Source organism: Neolamprologus brichardi, chromosome 12 (genome assembly GCF_056152115.1).
Source record: "Neolamprologus brichardi isolate AB-2024 chromosome 12, ASM5615211v1, whole genome shotgun sequence".
NCBI lineage: Eukaryota > Metazoa > Chordata > Actinopteri > Cichliformes > Cichlidae > Neolamprologus > Neolamprologus brichardi.
Genome location: NC_142115.1, coordinates 30,812,250 through 30,830,512, shown reverse-complemented (window position 1 = coordinate 30,830,512; position 18,263 = coordinate 30,812,250). Strand labels below are relative to the sequence as shown.

The following is an 18,263-nucleotide window of genomic DNA, read 5'->3' as shown; positions in this document are numbered from 1 at the left end:
GAAAGACAGAGTGTATGTTTGTGTTTAGGGTAAAATATGCTGCGTGAGTACATGACTGTTTTCATGCATGCGACAAATCAGCTACTTAAAATGAATGCCATGAAGACTTAACGTTAATGGCCCTTAAGGACTGCATGGATCCTGTAATATAGCACCAACATCACTGCATTCAACCCTTGATTAAGGTTTGTGTGCCTACATAAATTAAACGAATGAAAGCCATCATTTATCCTTGTGTTTTTCAACACATCCAGATCTCACAAAGTCATCTTAGCAGCACACCTCCTCTTGTCAATTAAAATGCAAGCTAATCCTTTAAACCAAACAGATTCACATCATGGATCCAGAGACACACAAAGGGAATAGGACCCCTCTCGGAGAGGACGGTATTTACTGTGGTGCCTTTGCCATATCCCTTTTTAATTAACACCGGGAAGTGGTGCAGAGAGGTTGCAGGGGTGCTGGTAGGTAGTTGGGTGTTTTCAGCAGCCAGCTGAAAACCCTCTGCCCAGGGGTCTGCACAGTCAACAACAGGACATGCCAAAGGTCTTCTAGACAGCTCAGTGAACCCAGCCTGTGTTCCAGCCCCAGGCCACCACTCTTCTGGGCAGAGCAGGAGGAACAGAATCATGAGCCTGGCAGCAGAGACAGAGCGAGCAGCCACAGCGTTCAGCCTTTTCTCTGCCACCCAACATGAGCCAGGAACACGTGAGAGGGAAAGCTGTGTAACACTGGAAAGGAGGGAGGGTAGAAACTAGAAAGGAGATGGAAAGAGAGATAGGTAGATAAGTGCTGTAGATAAAAAAAAAAAAAGTGTTTGCAATGGAAAGCTCTTAGAGGAGCTGTGCACCTTTAAGCGGATGTACAGAGGCATCTTTGCAGCACCAGCTGCTTTTCTTTCTGCTCACCACTGTGCAAACTTGGCAGCAAATTTAAGAGCCATGTTTGATCACCTCTGGCTTACTGTCTGTCTTCTCAGAAATAACATTTTCATTTTTTTTAAAGGTGTGAATAACTGAATATGTTGTCACAGGAGGATGCCCACCGCTGCCATTGTTTCCACTATCTCAGCTCCGCCAACCTGTGCTTGTTAGTGTGATCACTGCCCCTTAGGTGTTTCTGTATATAATATATCTTTTCACTGCAATTAACTGCCGCAGGCCCACCGTAGGAACTTAGAGGGATGTCCCCTCCGCAGAGCTTTTACCCTGGGGAGTTGATGTAGGAGTGAGATGAAAATAAAAATGCAAAAGAAGAGAGCAGTAAGTACATAGAGAGGGAGGAGAGAGAAAGTGGGAAAGCAGCGTGCCAAAGCTTCCCACCCACCGCTCGTGTCTATAATCTCTCGGGAAAGAGCTAACTATCAGGGAAAGAGTTGTGTTGTGAGGAGTGCTGACAGCTTCGTCTCTTCTGCCCCCTACTGCAAAGGAAGTGTTGATAGAAGAAGATTTCAAAGAGAAGGGAGAAAAAGTGTGGATGTCTAAATGTCTAGGTTGCGCCTCTGGAAGCAGAAATTGTCTCTATATATCACATTTGCTAGATTAAACCATATGAATCTTTAGAGTGCAATAACAATTTAGTGCTCCATGGATTTATCAAAATATACCATCACTTGAGGTTGTTGACTGATAACAGTGAGTCAGTAATTGAGCTACCATTGGAATACCACCAGTCTTCGATTTTCAGGTGGTTATCAGTAAAGCAAATCAAAAATAAAATATGTTGTTTTGCCGCTCACTTGCAAAGGTTGTTTTTCACCCAAAATGTCCATCTTAAGCTATTTTATTACATATATCTATTATATTATATTAAAAAATCTTGGGCAGTTGTCAGTGTACTGTTGTTTGTCTTCTTACAGTATATTTGTCCTCTACAAACATAACCTCTGTCTAATTCTTTTGTTTCTCTCTGCAAGGTAAAGCATGGATCTGCCATACTAGTAGTGTTCGGGGACATCTTTAATGTCCCTGAACACTTCTTTAGCCTTTTATTAGCTGATTTAGAAAAAGCCACATGGACTCTTTCTGTCAAGTCACTTAGACGTCATAGTTCATATCATGGATTTTCTTTAAGTCTTGGATTTATATTAGATTCCACCATATTGAGCTATATAGCATCATAACATAGCATATTTTATGTATCTGTTGTAAGGAATTTCCCAGGACACTGGTGATCTCCTAGCAATGGTTGGTCGCAAAGAGGGTGCTGCTTCACCAAAAACATCCTTGAGACCGTTGTTGTCATTAGCGATCACCAATTAGTAATCGTGGTAACCTGCATGACTGGGGCTTAGCAATCGATTTCATAGTGAATGCCATTAACCTCTAGCAAGCAGTTGCAACAGGTTAGCAAATGTTCATTTTTCCCTAGCAACCAGTGGTTGCCAGGTGGTCGCCAACTGGTTTCTATGCATGTGTGATGGAGGCCTTATTTTATCTTATTATCAGTGATGGGAATAACGGCGTTACAAGTAACAGCGTTACTTTTTTCAGTAATGAGTAATCTAACTAATTACTATTTCTATCGTTACAACGCCGTTGCCGTTACTAACAAGAAAATGTGGTGCGGTCGCATCAAACAGGCGGTTGAAGCTGTCTTCAGCTTACCACATCTTATATCAGTTGCACGGAAGTAGCTGTAACTAATCTGGGCGCTACAGCTTTAAGCAGCTGCGTGCGCTCCTGCGGACGGCAATCACTTTCTGCCCGACGATCACTTTTTGGCACAACACCTGGAGCTAAGGGGGCAAAACAATCGCATGAGTGATGCTGTTTGGCTGAGGAGGAATAAAGTAGCCGTGGTAAGCCAATCACATGACTACTTTAAGATGACAAAGCAACAAGGTGATATATACCAGTTTTTAAATTATGTTGATAGCCCACGTAAAACCAGATAAACAATATATACTCGGTGTTTTTTCCTCAATAGTTTAGTCACGTTTGCTGTCTAAGAACAGCGCTAGCAAGCACTCTTTGCTTATGACCAAAAAATACAAAAACAAAACAAAAAACACGTGTTGGTGGAAAAATGCACCATGTCGACCAATCAAAAATGATATGGCAACATGACATTTGTTTATTAAGGAAGAGGGGGAAGTTTTAGGAGTGACAGCGAGAGAGGAAGAGAGAGAAAGAAAGACAGCAGAAGAAGAGAGAGCGCGGGTTTTGAGATGTGACAGATTTGTGACGTTTAGCGTGTTTGAAGTGTGTAGTTCATGTGTTGTCTTGTGCAGTTAGTAAGTAAGTAAGTAAGTAAACTTTATTTATTAAGCGTGTAGTGTTGTAGGTAGTTACGAGTTGTGTGTCAGAACAATGAGGCGACTGCTGTCTGCAGGTATCAGGCTGTGTTGTTCTCCTTTATAGTGGACAGAAATTATTTTTTTGGAGTGGCACAAATAATTTGTGTGGCATCTTATTTAATGCAGAACACCTGATTGTTATGTAAATAGTTTGAAATGTTTTGGGGTTTTTTTTTTTAAAAAAAGGGGGTAAAAGGTAAATGGCTGCAAATAACTTTGTTGTTTGCAAAAATTTATATTTGCATTTTAAAGTTATGAAATATGATTCATTAAACATGTTTGTGGTTGTTACAGTAAAAATATCACTTTTTCTACTCGGAATTTATGTTTTTAGTGTGATTTTAGGTACATTGTGTTAATACAGTATGTCAAAATGAAAACATAACTGTAAATTCAGACACGTGAGGATGTGCTGAAAGGGATGATACCAAACAAGGCAAAGTAAATAGTTTTTAAAGGTGAAATGTAGAGGTAAACTTAAAAGTAGTGAAAAATGTCAAATTATACCCTGGACCCCAGAGGATTAAACTTTTTTTAAAAGTAACACAATAGTTACTTTTCAAGTAATTAAGTACTTTTAGAATCTTGTAACTCAGTTGCTAACTCAGTTACGTGTTTGAAGAAGTAACTAGTAACTATAATTAATTACTTTTTCAAAGTAACTTGCCCAACACTGCTTATTATACAGTATTGGTAATTGAACAAGTTTTATCTAACACGTCTCCACTGTACTAGAGCACTTAAAGCACTTTATACACCATGCCTCATTCATCCATCACACAAATTGATAGAAACACTTTTTTTCACACACAAGTGCTTTTTATTTAACATTCACTCTTGAAGAACAACTTGGGGTATCTTCCCCCAATAGTACTTTGGCATGCAGACTGGAGGAGCCAGGAACTGTAGTTAGCAGATGAACTGCTTTACGTCCTGAGCTACAGCCGTCCCAATTAAATAATATTATGTAAAAATGGGCTGAACATTTAAATTACCCTGCAAATAACTGACAATTAAATTAATTTCTATCTTACAGATAGAAAAAGTTAAAGCCGTTTAACTGTAATATGTGTAAAGTTATTGCACTCATTAAAATCAATAACCATGCCTGGTTTTCCCATCAAAGGTCAGTTCTGAAACTGTGGATGCAAGTCTTTAGTAACTGTGTGGGTTAACTGGGTATTCCGACTTCATCCCAAAGACTGCAGTTTAGAATCACCAGTTAATCTAACCCCACTAAGTGGGCATAGGTGTCTGAATGGTTGCCTGTCTCTCTGTGTTAACCCTGCAATAAATTGGAGGAAGTGGGGGGTGTACCATGCCTCTCGCAACTGGGATAAGCTCCATCCCCGCCGCCACACATCTCCACATCCACAACCCTGAATTTAACAAACAGAATTTAATAAATGTATGGCTGCATCTTTGTAGTAAACAGAAACCTAATTTTAAGTTTTGTTCAAAATGTGGGACTTGAGTCATCCACAATCCACAGCACAGAAACTGTGGGTGCCGAACTTTGTAATATAAAAATATTTAGACAGGTAATAGGATATATGGTGCCTGTTCTAGAACATAATGGAGATTATATAATACAACTGGGTTTCATTTTAAAACCTCACACCTGATGTATTTTCAGGAGGTTTTTTTTTCCTTTTTTTCTTTCACTGTTGCTGTATATTTGTAATAAGTGGATTTTCCAAACCAATAACACACACTGTGAGTCACTTCTTGAATATACCAGTTGACGCAATTGATTTATTTTTCTCCTCATTGTTGCTAAGTGCTTGTTCAAAGGAAATCGTTGGGTTTCTCTCTAACATATTGTCAGGTCTTGACCTTTTGTGTGAAGGGCCTTGAGATGATTTTTTATTTTTTATTTTTTGTGAATTGGCACAAATCTAATAAGTGAATGGAATTAAATAAACTATTTTAGGAGATATTTTTCATTCAGAACTTGTGCTAAAAGAATCACTCTGGTCCCCACAGTTCAGGAAACTGCTATGGCATATGAAATATAGAGTATGTGCTAACTAAAACAAGAACAGGAGTATTTCCAAAGAAAAACGTGTAATTAGACTTTAATATACACGTCATCCTCAAATTCATATGTCAAAAGTTTGTTTGTTTGGGGTTTATTTTTATGACATATGCTTCTCACCAGCTGTTGTCTCCATCTCATGGGCCACATGTCCTGAAAATCAAACTCCCATTTATCTGCTAATTGCTGTGACAAGTTGTTCTATTTTATTATCTTCATTTACCCTCCACATTTCTTTGTGCTGTATATTGTCTGTTATTTTAGCGATATAGTTAATGTATGCAGAACCATTCGCAATAAGTCACAGTGGAATACGTTTGCAAATTAAAACAATTTAGCAGCAGCATGCTAGTCCACATGGGGTGATTTAACAATAATTCAGCTTGACTTTGAGAAGGTTAAAATACAACCCCACCCACATCGCAACTGCCCACCACCACCCATGCTTAAGCAGTCGATGGGGAGCATCCATGAGGAGTGACGGTGGGGGCTGGGGGGTGGCTGTTACCAATCCCACCCTACAGTCCTGCAGAATATTGGCTGTCAAGCAACAGACATGCTATCAATCATTTGCAAAGTCACACCCAATGTGAAGGATACCAGTCCTCCTTAAGCCTCATGGCTGTGACAAGGCAGCAGTTGCATACAGTTTGACATTGCAGTGCTGTAAGTTGAGATTAATGGACACTGAGTGTATGTACTTTAAAGGGCACCAGATAACAAAAATATATAAATAAAGTTGCTGACCTAAGGGGGATGAAACAGTCTTTAGTGAGTGGGTTTGCAGAAAAAGTGGGCTTTGATCCTTCTGTACCTCTGTGGAGAAGATTAACAGCGCAGATACAATGGCAAAAAATTAAGCGCTAAGACACGATGCAAGCTGGGATCCACTTAATAGGCTCTGCTTCTTGGCATGTTTTCATGATCATGCATTGTACTTTATGCCTTTTTCTCTGTTCCCTCTTGAGAATTTGGCATTGTCCAAAATATAGCATGAAAAATACTGTCTGCTACTTGCAGATTCAGTTCTGTATTTTTCTACTTTGCACTGAAGTCCACGTACAAAGTCTTATGTGGGTTCCTTTGGAGTCTTTTTTTTTTCTCTTGAAACTTTGACAAACCAATTCTATTATTTGAAATTCTCTTAAAGTCATAGAAAAGGATCTGAAGCCTTGATGTTTTAGTCTTTGCAGCAACTCTCAGTTCTCCAACTGTCACTTGATGCTGTTTTTGCTTTGGGATATTTTAGCTACAAAATAATGGCTCAGAAAGAGCAGTTCAGGAACTCACTGTTGCAAGAAATACCCAACTGTGGCACCATCTAAAAACTTAGCCGTTTTTGTCAGTAAGCCTGCCATTTAATCTCCCACTCATGTCCATTACAGTCCCAGCCAAAATACAGTATATTTAAATGCATCACTCCCCCTGCTAAAACAAATCCAAGCTATGTGCAGTATACATTTTCTCATGTTTTTTACTGTTTCAAGGGATTCCAGGACGCCGCTGTATTATTATTTTTGATCCTTGGGACTAGCAATAGATTGTTCTGGATTTAGATGTGATCGGATACTTATAGGATTTATCAAGCTTTCACAAGCTGCTCTCTACTAACACAGCCATGGTTCAAATCACAGCTCTGTGTTTGCAGCTCTAACAAAGGACATCATGTAATGCACATCTTTGCCAAATCCATGGACACTGTCAGTTGGCACATCTTGTGCAATGAACTCTAATCCCCGCCAAAAGCCACTCTGTATTTTGAGGCAATGCGGGGAAGTTGTCCACCAAAACATCCTGATTACGGTTTAAGACCCAGAAATGCTTAAAAGTGAAGATTCAGTGCATTATAAGAGGATTTTGATTACCTAAGAAAAACTACATGTGCAGAGAAATATATTGTGTGTGTGTGTGCGTGTGCTGAATTTTTAAAAGATGTTTTTACTCCTTTAATTTATCTTCAAAAGGAGATATTACTACTCTTTCCATTCTCTGGTATTTTCAATCTTCAAAAAATATTCAATTAAACAGTTTTTTTAAATCACATTTGATCAAACTAAATAACCCAAATGGTTGGAAAGAGAACCAATGATCACAATATCTCCTGTGGGAAACTATTTGACAACAGTGGGAAGAACGCCCTTTTGGTAGAAAGACATCTCTCCAGGTTCAGAGAGGGGAGTCATCTACTATGACCAAATGAGTGGTGTGAAGTTGGAAAAAATGAGAGACCACAATTAATAAATGGGATAAAACTTAAACCCCTTCTCATAGCAGACAAAAGTTACTAACATGTATTAGTGGTATGCAATTGCATGGGTAGTCTAAAGAGGGGAGCAGAGGTGAAATGTTCAGTGCTAACTAACGGGAACTGTAGGTTCAGCTGATCACCTTATAGTCAAATACGGAAGACTTAATCTTGAAAGTAGAAGTTGGTGTTTGTCCCCTAAACCTAAGCTGGAAGCTGATTAAATAGGAGAGGTTCCTGATAGCTAACGTCTCTGCCCTCCATTCTACTTTTGGAACCTTTAGGACCACAATGTGAGAGAAAAGTGATGTGCTGTGATAATTTGGTACAATGAGGTTTAAAAAAAAATATTGTTTTATTTTACCAAACAGTTTCTAAATCTCGAAACCCAATACTTGTATTTATTCCACTGTTAATTGTTTCTAATTCTTATTCCATGAGATGACAAGTGGGCAGCAGAAGTGGCATTCTTCTGCATCTGTTAATTAATAATGCAAACTTGCGGCTAATAAACAGAGCTCCTCTTAATTGAACTGCCACTTGCATTCTTCCAAGTTGTTTGTTGGGAAAAGATGCAATGTTGGCCCTTTGCGATGTAATTACGAGTGCCTTCCCCACTGGGAGAAGGGATCAATCTTGGGTGACACCAGTGTTAGATACATCCTCTTGTATCCTTGGGTACTGGTTCTCTGTGGCAGAGCAGGTTTATCATCATGGATAGAGAGCCTCTTACATGACTACAGGCCGTACTGCAGCTTGCCATGTCCATTTGTAACACAACAACTGCTTCTGCGGATCACAGCCGTTATTTCTGCTACTCACGATGCAAAGGAAACAGAGTAAATTTCAAATTTATGAACACTGCCTTCTAAACACTGTCATTTAATGGACTTCTAAATGTGAGGGATTTCAATTAGGAAAGGAATAGAATTTTGAGAATGTGGCACTGTGCCTGCCAGTTACTCAAGGGACGTGATTGATGTCTGTGAGTGGCATTTAGCACAGCTGACCCTCATTCAGATTACCATCTCATTAGCGTCAATAGACCGAGACACACAAAGGAGAGCGGCGTTGCCTGAAAGCTGTTGCAAGGGACCAGCCTGAGGGAATTTCTAGTTACAAAATACTTTAATTCCATAGTTTTAGAGTGACATTAGGGGAGAGGGAGCGCAGCTGCATACAATTCCAATCCAAAATCCTACAACGTCAAGAACTATGCCTTAAGCATTAGATTTTAAAGCTAATTTGATTTTTTTTTTTCAAATAGTGGGACAACAGAAATTGTATTTGTTGTTTTAATTATAACATCAAGTCTCAAAAGGCAAGTCGGGGTTGTCTTTGTGGAAAATAAGACATTTAAATGAAATTATTACTCTACATAATGTATGAAAGCAAGTTTTTTTGTGCATCGGTAATTTTGGAATATGCATGAAGTGGTGTTTACATGTTCTCATTGGAGCATGACAGCAACTAATAAAACCCAGAGTCTCTGTAGTGTGCTATTTGAGCTGCCTGGAAAGGAAACCTCTTGTAATTCGCATACTCTCTAGATCCCATTTCATCCATACCGGTCTTTGTTAATCATGACAAAAATTCCCAAGCGAACAGGCAAAATTTGGAAGGCCAGTTTCTGTCCGTCATATATATAGCTTTGTTATGTTTCTGTTGTTTTTCAGTCAGCATGTTATAAGAAAACAGGGTATCTTTCTTGTTTCATTTGACTAGCTGCTGCAGGCCCAAATATGGCCTACTTTTACCTTTTCCACTTCCCCCTGGTGGCGCAGATGTTATAAGAAGAGGTTTAAATATAGTCTGTACAGATGTTTGTGTGTGCAAGGTAGGTTTGGATTTTGAATCATCTGCATTCGATCAAGGTGATGAAATAAATATGGGGATTGAAAGTTGGAAGAGAAAAAATGAGGGTGCAGCAAAGAGAAGATGAATGAAGGGCAAGAGACAGAAAGAAAGATGAGAAAAGCAAGAGAGGCAGTAAAGACAATAAGAGACAAATGGAGAGTGTGAGCATGTGAATATGAATGCAAGTTCTACAGAAAATGTGTGGGAAAGAAAAATACTATAGGAAAATAAGGATCTGGAGTAGGTGAGGAAAAACTAAAACAGTGAGTTGGATGAAGGAATAAGAAAAAAAGAAGGAATATAGGGTCTGTCTTTATTGTATTCAGTACCGTCTCTTGTCTGTCCTTGATCAATAGCTGCTGTCGCTCAGTGAAGGCTCAAGCCTGTCCTGCTTATAACCGCAAATGTAACCCCAGTCAGCCTTGCCAGGAGCTTTATTATTCATGTGGACCAAATACAAGACCAGAAAATGGGATGAGCGCACTAAAAGCTGGACTTGCACACATGACTGATTTGACTACAAACTGAGGGAAACCGCAGCTGGGACAAATACCATACTGTGTCTGCATTGTCAAAAAAAAAAAACACTCTTCCCTGTGTCAAAGAGCTTTGGCGGGATAGAAAAAGAATCATATTTTAATGCTACTAAAAGTGGTATTCTTCAGTCCCCCCGACAGTATGGTGTTACTTGAGTCTTCCCAAAATACACAAAAGGAATGAGGAACCAGCAGTGAGTTGAATATGAATGCAGTGTAGCATGAGTCAGTCTCAAATGTAGTGTATGCTTTAAAATCTGCATGTGATTCTGACTTCAGGGGTGCATAAAAGGCCACAGTGTTGCTCTGCATGAAAATGTACAGTATGCAAAGTCACAAACTTTATGAGTTGTGATCTATCTATGCTTCCCTAAGTCAAATTTTAAACATTTCTTATAGTAGTTCATAGTGAAATTGAACTACAACTACCAACTACACTTCCTGATTAAAAGATTTTCCCCAGAGGCGTGTTAATCTCATTATACGCTGCTATGATACCACAGAAAAGGATACAATTGCACTTACTGTCCTCCATTTTTATCAAACACAAAGATTATTTTTCTCCTGAATACTTGAGTACTTTCATCCTTAGTACTTATTATACCGCTAATTAATCAGACACATGACAACGCGTAATATTGGCAGACAAGGTTATTTGCAAAAGAAGAAAAGAGTCAAACTAATAGTGATTATCTAAAAAAACAAATACTCTTTCTGCATCTGTTTGTTCTTGCTTTTTCACCGATGGTAAAGGTTACCTGGTGAACCATGAACTGCAGTGGTTTTTCTCCCTGCTTGTGAAATTCTAATGCATTTTAAACCTCCTTCAACCTTTACAGAGGCAGGAATGCATCCGCAGAAATATACAGGAAGGTCACTGGCATTAGTTTAGACTGGCACATCCTTGCATACTTCTTATTCCCCTTGATTTCTTGTGCAATTGCCCTCTTGTGTGCACTTCTTATTAAAAGTGTATGGCGCATTGGTCAGCAAAGCCGCAGGCCAGCTTGTGCATGTATAATCAAAAATTTCCATGTTGTTTGTTGCATGGGAGTTCTGTTTCTGGTCTCATATTTAGTTTGTGTTTTTAAATGGCTGCTTAGGATCATCATCATCATCAATTGTCATCATGAAAATGACTCTTTTATCGCGCTGCGATGCTGCCAAAAGTAACTGAACAGGCAATTCACAAACTGTCAGTTTCATCTCTAACTGTGACAATAAAAATGAATAGTCATCTGCACACCCACAAGGGGATATCCATGTCTAAGATCTGAGATTTCTGGTACAGGCCTACTTCAAGGACTGATTTATCAACTTCCCAGGAGAAAACAGGAAATGGCAAAAGAGCCTAGAAGTCTGAAGGCGAAAGGAAGGAAACAGTTGTCCAGGGAATTTGAACCCCAGTCAGAGTAGAATAATAGGATGAGTTTTTCCTTTCTCTTTCTTTCTCCTAACTCTCATTTGTTGTAAGTGAGCCCAAGTGAAGTGGCTTGCTCCAATGCAGTAATAATGAAGATATTTTCCCTCATCAGTAAGAGAAAGGCATCGTCCGTGATTAAATATTGACTCGTGATTTTCTATGTTCTAAGCTATCTAATCAATATTTCATGGTAGGTAAAAGATATTGACTTTTCTCAGATGTGATATCTTTCACCCAACTTATGTTTGTTTTCAAAACTGAACGGAGCTGCAGCTCCCCACAAATGATCCCCCCCTTGGAGATTATCAGGAGCGACACTCTGCAGAAGTGGCTAGTTGTATATTTCTTAATCTCAGTTTAAGCCTCTATATTATAATTCATTTCTATACTCCATAATATATACGCACATTTATCAAATTACCTTATTTTTAAATACCTTCTTCAGGAACAAAAGGCAGTACACAGCTGTTTCACACCTTAAGGTTCACACTCCCTTGCTACCTCCCAAAGTCCTCGAAGAGACAAAAGACTGGTCCTGTGGAGTTCCTGTTTCCCCCAACATCCTTACTACACCCCCTGCCATTTGTCTTAAGTATGAGTGTCAGACATGTTAAAATCCAGTGGCACCAAGGCATTACAAAATAATGTGATTAATACATAAGTGAAAGAAATTCCTATACATTGGTTAATAATAGCTCAACCAATAAAGTATACCTTAACCTTTTTTTTTTCTTTATATAGGACCCAAATTATGTGGAGTGTTTTCTCTATAACATGAAACATATTAAAAAGTATTTACTAAATAATTATTGAAACTGAAACCATGATCTTCTATGGATTGTGAAACTTTCAAGAGTTTATTTAAGTCATAAATCAAGTGAACTCGGGGCTATTTTCTTATAGATGCTCTACAATCAAACCTTTTTTCCAATAAGAGGAATCACCCTCTGCTAGTCATTACAGTAGAAAAAATGCATGTCTAAGGTTCCATACTAGGTACAAGATGCTATATTCAGGTTTTTCCATTTGCACTACATGAAAACATATCAAGAGAAGAGATAGCTATGCATTTATTTTATTGATGAGATGACAAGAGCAAGCTGCATCCAGAACAGTAGCAACTACTACTAAAACACTGGCTCTTTGCAAGCATCTGAAGGGACAGCATGCCAATACAAAATTACAGAGGGATGTTAAAGTGTGGCTCCAAACCCCAGCCTAGCAGCAATGGGCCTAATATTTAACAGATAACAAAGGCAGTGATGAGCAGTCAGGCTTATAGCTTCCATTTCTACCTGTACATATTCCTACAGCAGAATCACAGCACTGATCAATTTGGAGCCTATTTGGGTTGGTTTCTAACTTTTCCGTATGTTGTTGTCTTTGAGTTCAAACATATTAACTATATGTATTAAGACAGATTTTATTAAAATAAGCTAGCATGAAAACTTTGAGCCTAGCTACAATTAACATTGTATATAAATTCTAAAACTGAATGTATTGCATAGAAGTTTTTTGGGAATGGCGGGAGCGAGAGAGAGTGAGCTAGCAAGAGCAATATCCATAGTGAGTATTGAGATGTGAGAGATTTGTGACATTCAGCATGTTTGGAGTGTACAGTTAGTGTGTTGTGTTGTCTTGCGTAGTTTGTGTGTTTGTTTTGGTTTGTGTGTCAAAACAATGAGGGCAGTAGTAAATGTCACATTTGCTAGCCAAAAACCCACTAAAGGCAGTTTGCAATGTAAATGCTGTCTCCAGGTGGAAACAAGGAGTGAAACACCTCCTGTTATTAGACCTGTGATGTGCTCCTCTGTCTTGTACAGTGTTGATGAGTAACAGAATACATGTACTGGCATTACATATTTAAAATACAACATATGAGTAACTGTATTTCGCCACAGTTACCGTTTAAATAGGTAATACAGTTTTTTCTGATGGCTTGAGCACATTTTTTGTCACTATTGGCTATTTTTGCAAAACTCTCCACACAAATAAGAAAACTCTTCACCCAATCAGCAAAACATTGTAGTTTTCTTGTAAAAGCAAATAACCCTTGCTTACAGTTTTTTCTGATTGCTTAAGCACATTTTTTGTAACTATTGGCTATTTTTGCAAAACTCTACACACAAATAAGAAAACCTGTCACCCAATTATCAAAACATTGTAGTTCTCTTGCAAAAGCGAACACAGCTAGATTAACTCTTCACACCTTCGTAAAAATGGTGTTTTCGTATCAAACAGTACACACAAGCCATCATCTACTAAGCACACAATGCGCCAACTGCACACTGATGGTATGAATACAAAACACATCTGGCTTTTGCTTTCTCTGTGTACAGATGTCAATTTGAGGTCACACTTTTGTCATAGTGTCATGTAAACATACAAAGATCCAAACTTCAAGTATTGGTGTTTATTCACACTCATCAAAACCAAGACAAAGTCAGAACACAAAATAGGAATTTCACAAAAAAAAGGGAAAAAAAAGACAATCGGCCTACATCATGTCGTCTTTCTGGGTCCGGCCACAAAATTTCGTCCACATCGCATGCGATATCCTCCAGTCCAAGGCACCGGGGAAAATATCTCCTTGAATGCCGTATCCAGGCCTGACATGATGCCTGGTCAATATCTCCACATGCCTCCTCCATTGCCTGTAAAAGGGCTACCTGTTGATGAGGATGACGGTCGTACACTTTCCAGCGCCAGGCAGAGAAGAACTCCTCGATGGGATTTAAGAATGGAGAGTATGGAGGGAGGTTGAGTGCCATGAAGGATGGGTGGTCTGTAAACCAGTTGCGGACCAAAGCAGCCCTATGGAAACTAACATTGTCCCATATGATGACATATCGGGTCTGCTCTGGTCTCTGAACAGTGAGCATGTCATGCAAGGTGTCCAGGAATGCAATAATGTGTGCAGTGTTGTATGGGCCTTTGGTTGCATGATGGTGAACAACACCATTTTGGCTTATAGCTGCACACATGGTTATGTTACCACCACGTTGTCCTGGGACATTGATGATGGCACGGTGTCCAATTATGTTCCTGCCACGTCTCCTGGTTTTACTGAGGTTAAAACCGGCCTCATCTACAAAAAGTAGCTCATGTCCCGTTGCATCTGCTTCTAGTTCCATCACTCTCTGGACAAGACAAAACAAATGCAACACATCAGGCCCATGCACAGCACTACAGTATGCACTTCCAAATTCAGAACCAATGACACTAGCTTTCCTGCACATAGTCATATCGCAGTTGCTTTACACGTTCTGTGTTTCTCTCGAAAGGAACTCTGTAAATTTGCTTCATTCTTATTCTGTGGCGCGCAAGTACACGACTTAGTGCAGAAATGCTTGCACTGTGTATATTTTGAAAGATGGTGTCATTATCAATTATGCGCTGCTGTATTTCGCGCAGTCTTATTGCATTATTGGCAATCACCATGTTCACTATATGGGTCTCTTGCTCTGGAGTGAACATTCTGCCTCTGCCCCCAACATCTGGACGTCTAGCAATTCTGTAAAGTAACAAATTCAGTATTTTTGCATGTATGGTACTGTTGTCTTTCTCATTAGAGTATGACAGTGCTACAAAGTACTTACCGATTCTCATTTCGAAATGTCCTTTTTTTTTTTTTTTTTTTTTTTTTTTTTGCCTGTCCCGTTTGGCTCTTTTGCCATCAGAATTATTGTCTAAAGGCGAAGAAAGATGCCCAACGGATTTTCTTTACCAAATTGACCATCCCAGCTTTGCCGTAATGGTCCATTTGATTCACCTTTTATTCTTTATTTTATTTTCACTTGCTGAATACGGGACAGACTTGACTGGGGGAAAGAAAAGGGAGAAAGAAAGAGGGAAAGAAAAACAGTTGAGAAGAGGGACGGGGGAAAAGGGCAAAAAACAGAATAAGCAAAAAAAAAAGAAAAAAAATACATGTATCGATCACCTGGATCACCTGTTGAGAAAGAAAAAAGAAAACAAGCAGAAGAAAACGAGAGTAATACAATAAACAACATCACAGTGATATATGGGAATATGACAGTAAATACTAAATATTAAACATTATTGTGCAGCATGTAAGATCGACAGCACAGTGTGCATTGAGGTAGGAGCCAAAAAGGGTGTAGTTTGTGTGTGTGATCACCCGTGTGTACACCTGTGAGCATGGACGCGCTTGTTTTCTTAAAAGGTTCCCTCATGTAATGATCTGCTAGAGGGTGTGGGGGGCCACTGCCCCGTCCTCCAGGGCATGAAGCAGGTATGGAGGAGATCAAAACTCCAGACATCCAGAGGCCCCCAGAACACAAGAGACCAAGGAAGACCAACAGAGGGGCAGCCGTGCCACTGTCCCAGAAAGAGCTGAGGAGAGTCCCAGATGAGGGGTCACCCAGCAGCCACGGAGCAGAAGCCAGGGGGGGTTGCAGCGACGTGCCCGTGAGCTCCGCCGGCAGCCAGCTGTGCCTGAGTGACCGAGCCCCAGGCCGAGAGGCCGGGGGCACCCCACCTCCGAAGTGGCCCAAGCGAGCCCCAGGCTCCAGGCCCCGATAAGCAGCCGCCAAGGAGTGAGCCGGTGTGCACCCGGACGCCCACCCCCGGACACAAAGAACCACCAACGCACCGATGTCTGAGGGAGTCCGCCCCCGGCAGGGGAAGTGGTGGGGGGAGATAGGCCTCCAAACCTTGGAGGGCCTGAGCTGTCCTCAGAGAGGTGGCGTCTGATACCCAACCTGACATATGGACACAGACATACAGGCACACACAGATACAAACATCCATTCCCACCCTCATGCTCTCATATGCACTTACTCCACACTTAACCAACGTGGAGACAGACATAAAGAGACGCTGTAAACACAATCACACTCCCCAAGCGTACTCTACAAACCGGGTCTAGGTACCCTTGCCCCTGGAGGGGGGAACTGCACCCAGACCCAGGTTGTGTTACCCTTTTTCCCTGCGGTGGGGAGAAGCAGACCGCCCCGACTCCGCAGCAGCAGGGAGGCCCCACATTCCGGACCCCAGTCGGACGGCCAACACCTCCTTCTAGCCCCCCTGCTCCAGCAGACCGCAGAGAACGAGGGTGAGAGAAGACTCCTAACCTCCCTCCACCCGCTCATTGTAGTGTTGATGTATGTGTGTTCTAAGGTGCATTTAAAACCCAGGAGGGCATGGAGCTACCTGCCAGAGAGCAGCAGGTAAGCGCATAGTCCCTCCTGCTAGCCCTCAATGTCTACGTGTATTTAAAATTGAGAGGTGGGCAACGACGCCAGGGGTGAGGTGTACACCCTGATGGTAATTGAGATTCCGTGTAGCGTGCCCACCCCCAAGATCCTATATGTATGTGTAATGAGAGTGTGAGTAATGTGAATGTCTAAGTTGCGGGATAAAATTGAGGCAGAGGCAGCCAGAAGGGGACAGAGGCGGGGGTTACCCCCTCTGCACCCTGGTGACACACCCCCACTCCAAGGCCCTGCATGTGTGGGTGGTTGTGGTGGAGCGGGAAGAGGGAGGCAGCTGGAGATGGGGAGGGAAGGAAGGGAGGGGCAATTGACCCCTCCCAGGGGCCAGCTCCCCCGCTGACCCCAGTAGGCACCCCCATACTCCGCGACCCGCCAGGGAAGGGGGGCCCAGGCCCATCCGAACCGGGGCCCAGTGCAGCGGCGCCGCCCGGCCCCACAGAGCCCGGGGCAGTCCACCCAACCCCACCACAGAGAAAACTGCACCCACCCCATCATCCACTCATCTTCCAGACTACATAAGACAATAGACGCCCAGGCTGAGATCTTCCTCCACCTCTCCTGTATCTCCCCCTCTTGCAGAGAGAGTTCCTGAGAGAGGAAAGCTCCTGCAAGATGTGACAACCCCCCCCCCCCCCCCCCCCCCCCCCCCCCCACCAGTTGAAGAGCCCCCCAGGTGGCTCGGCGCACCGGCGGCACCCCGCGCCAGTGGCGGGCCCCCATATACCCACCGGCCCACAACCCCGGCAACACACCAACCAGGACCCAGGCCCCCGAGGCCCGGCCAGGGCCCCAGGCCAGAGCCGGAGCGCCCCCAGAACCTCACGCCCGTCCCGGACCCACCCAGGGGCAGCCAGGCTACCAGGTCAGTAACCCCCGTCCGTCAGCACAGACCCTCCCCTAGCCCCGCTGCACGTAGCTACGAGGAAACCGTCACCCAAGAGCCAACAGAGCCCCTAATTGGCCATGACCGCTACCCCGGGTTGAGCCCCCCAAGGAAGATGCTCCCGAGGAACCCCCCGACGCCCTAAGCCTGACCCTACCCCCACACCAATCACAACAGTGAAGGCGAGACCAAAATATGACCCCCCACCCCCACTAGGTGATGGAGCTGATCAGAGGAGCCCAGAGCGATTGATCTGATGTGGTGGCAGAGGCTGTATCAAGACTAATGTAATCTAATAGATAATTTCTATATTGGTTAGAATTAAGATTGTTTTTATTTTTCCAGTTCATGAGGACTGTTTTCTTGGCTATGCATAGGGCAGTGAAAACCATATGGGCTATATTCTTTTCTGAAGTGACATTATCTAAGCTGCCCAACAAACACACTAAGGGGGAAGTTGGAATGTTACATTTCAGACACTTTGATAAGTCTTCACATATCTCGCGCCAAAACTTCTGAACTGGTGGACAGAACCAAAGAGCATGGATATAATTGTCCAGTGAATTGGTTTGGCAGTGTGAGCAGTTGTTGGTAGATGCAAAGCCCATCTTGAACATCCGATGACCTGTATAGTGCACTCTATGTAGTATTTTGTATTGAATTAATTGAAGACTGGGATTTTTGATTAGATGAAAGGTTTTTAAGCAAATCTGAGACCAGAAGTTTTGGTCTAAGTTAACTGATAA

The 18,263-nt window shown here is 41.8% G+C and overlaps 1 protein-coding gene across 1 annotated transcript; it reads right to left on the bottom strand.

Annotated features, from left to right (window-relative positions):
• Positions 1-307: 307 nt before the first annotated feature.
• LOC148100283 (uncharacterized) lies at positions 308-15,006 on the bottom strand. Its single transcript, XM_087849636.1, has 3 exons — positions 14,625-15,006; positions 13,899-14,533; positions 308-754 (listed from the first exon to the last, which is right to left on the bottom strand). Exons 1-3 carry the CDS (start codon positions 15,004-15,006, stop codon positions 308-310), a joined length of 1,464 nt encoding a protein of 487 aa, XP_087705762.1.
• Positions 15,007-18,263: the final 3,257 nt, after the last annotated feature.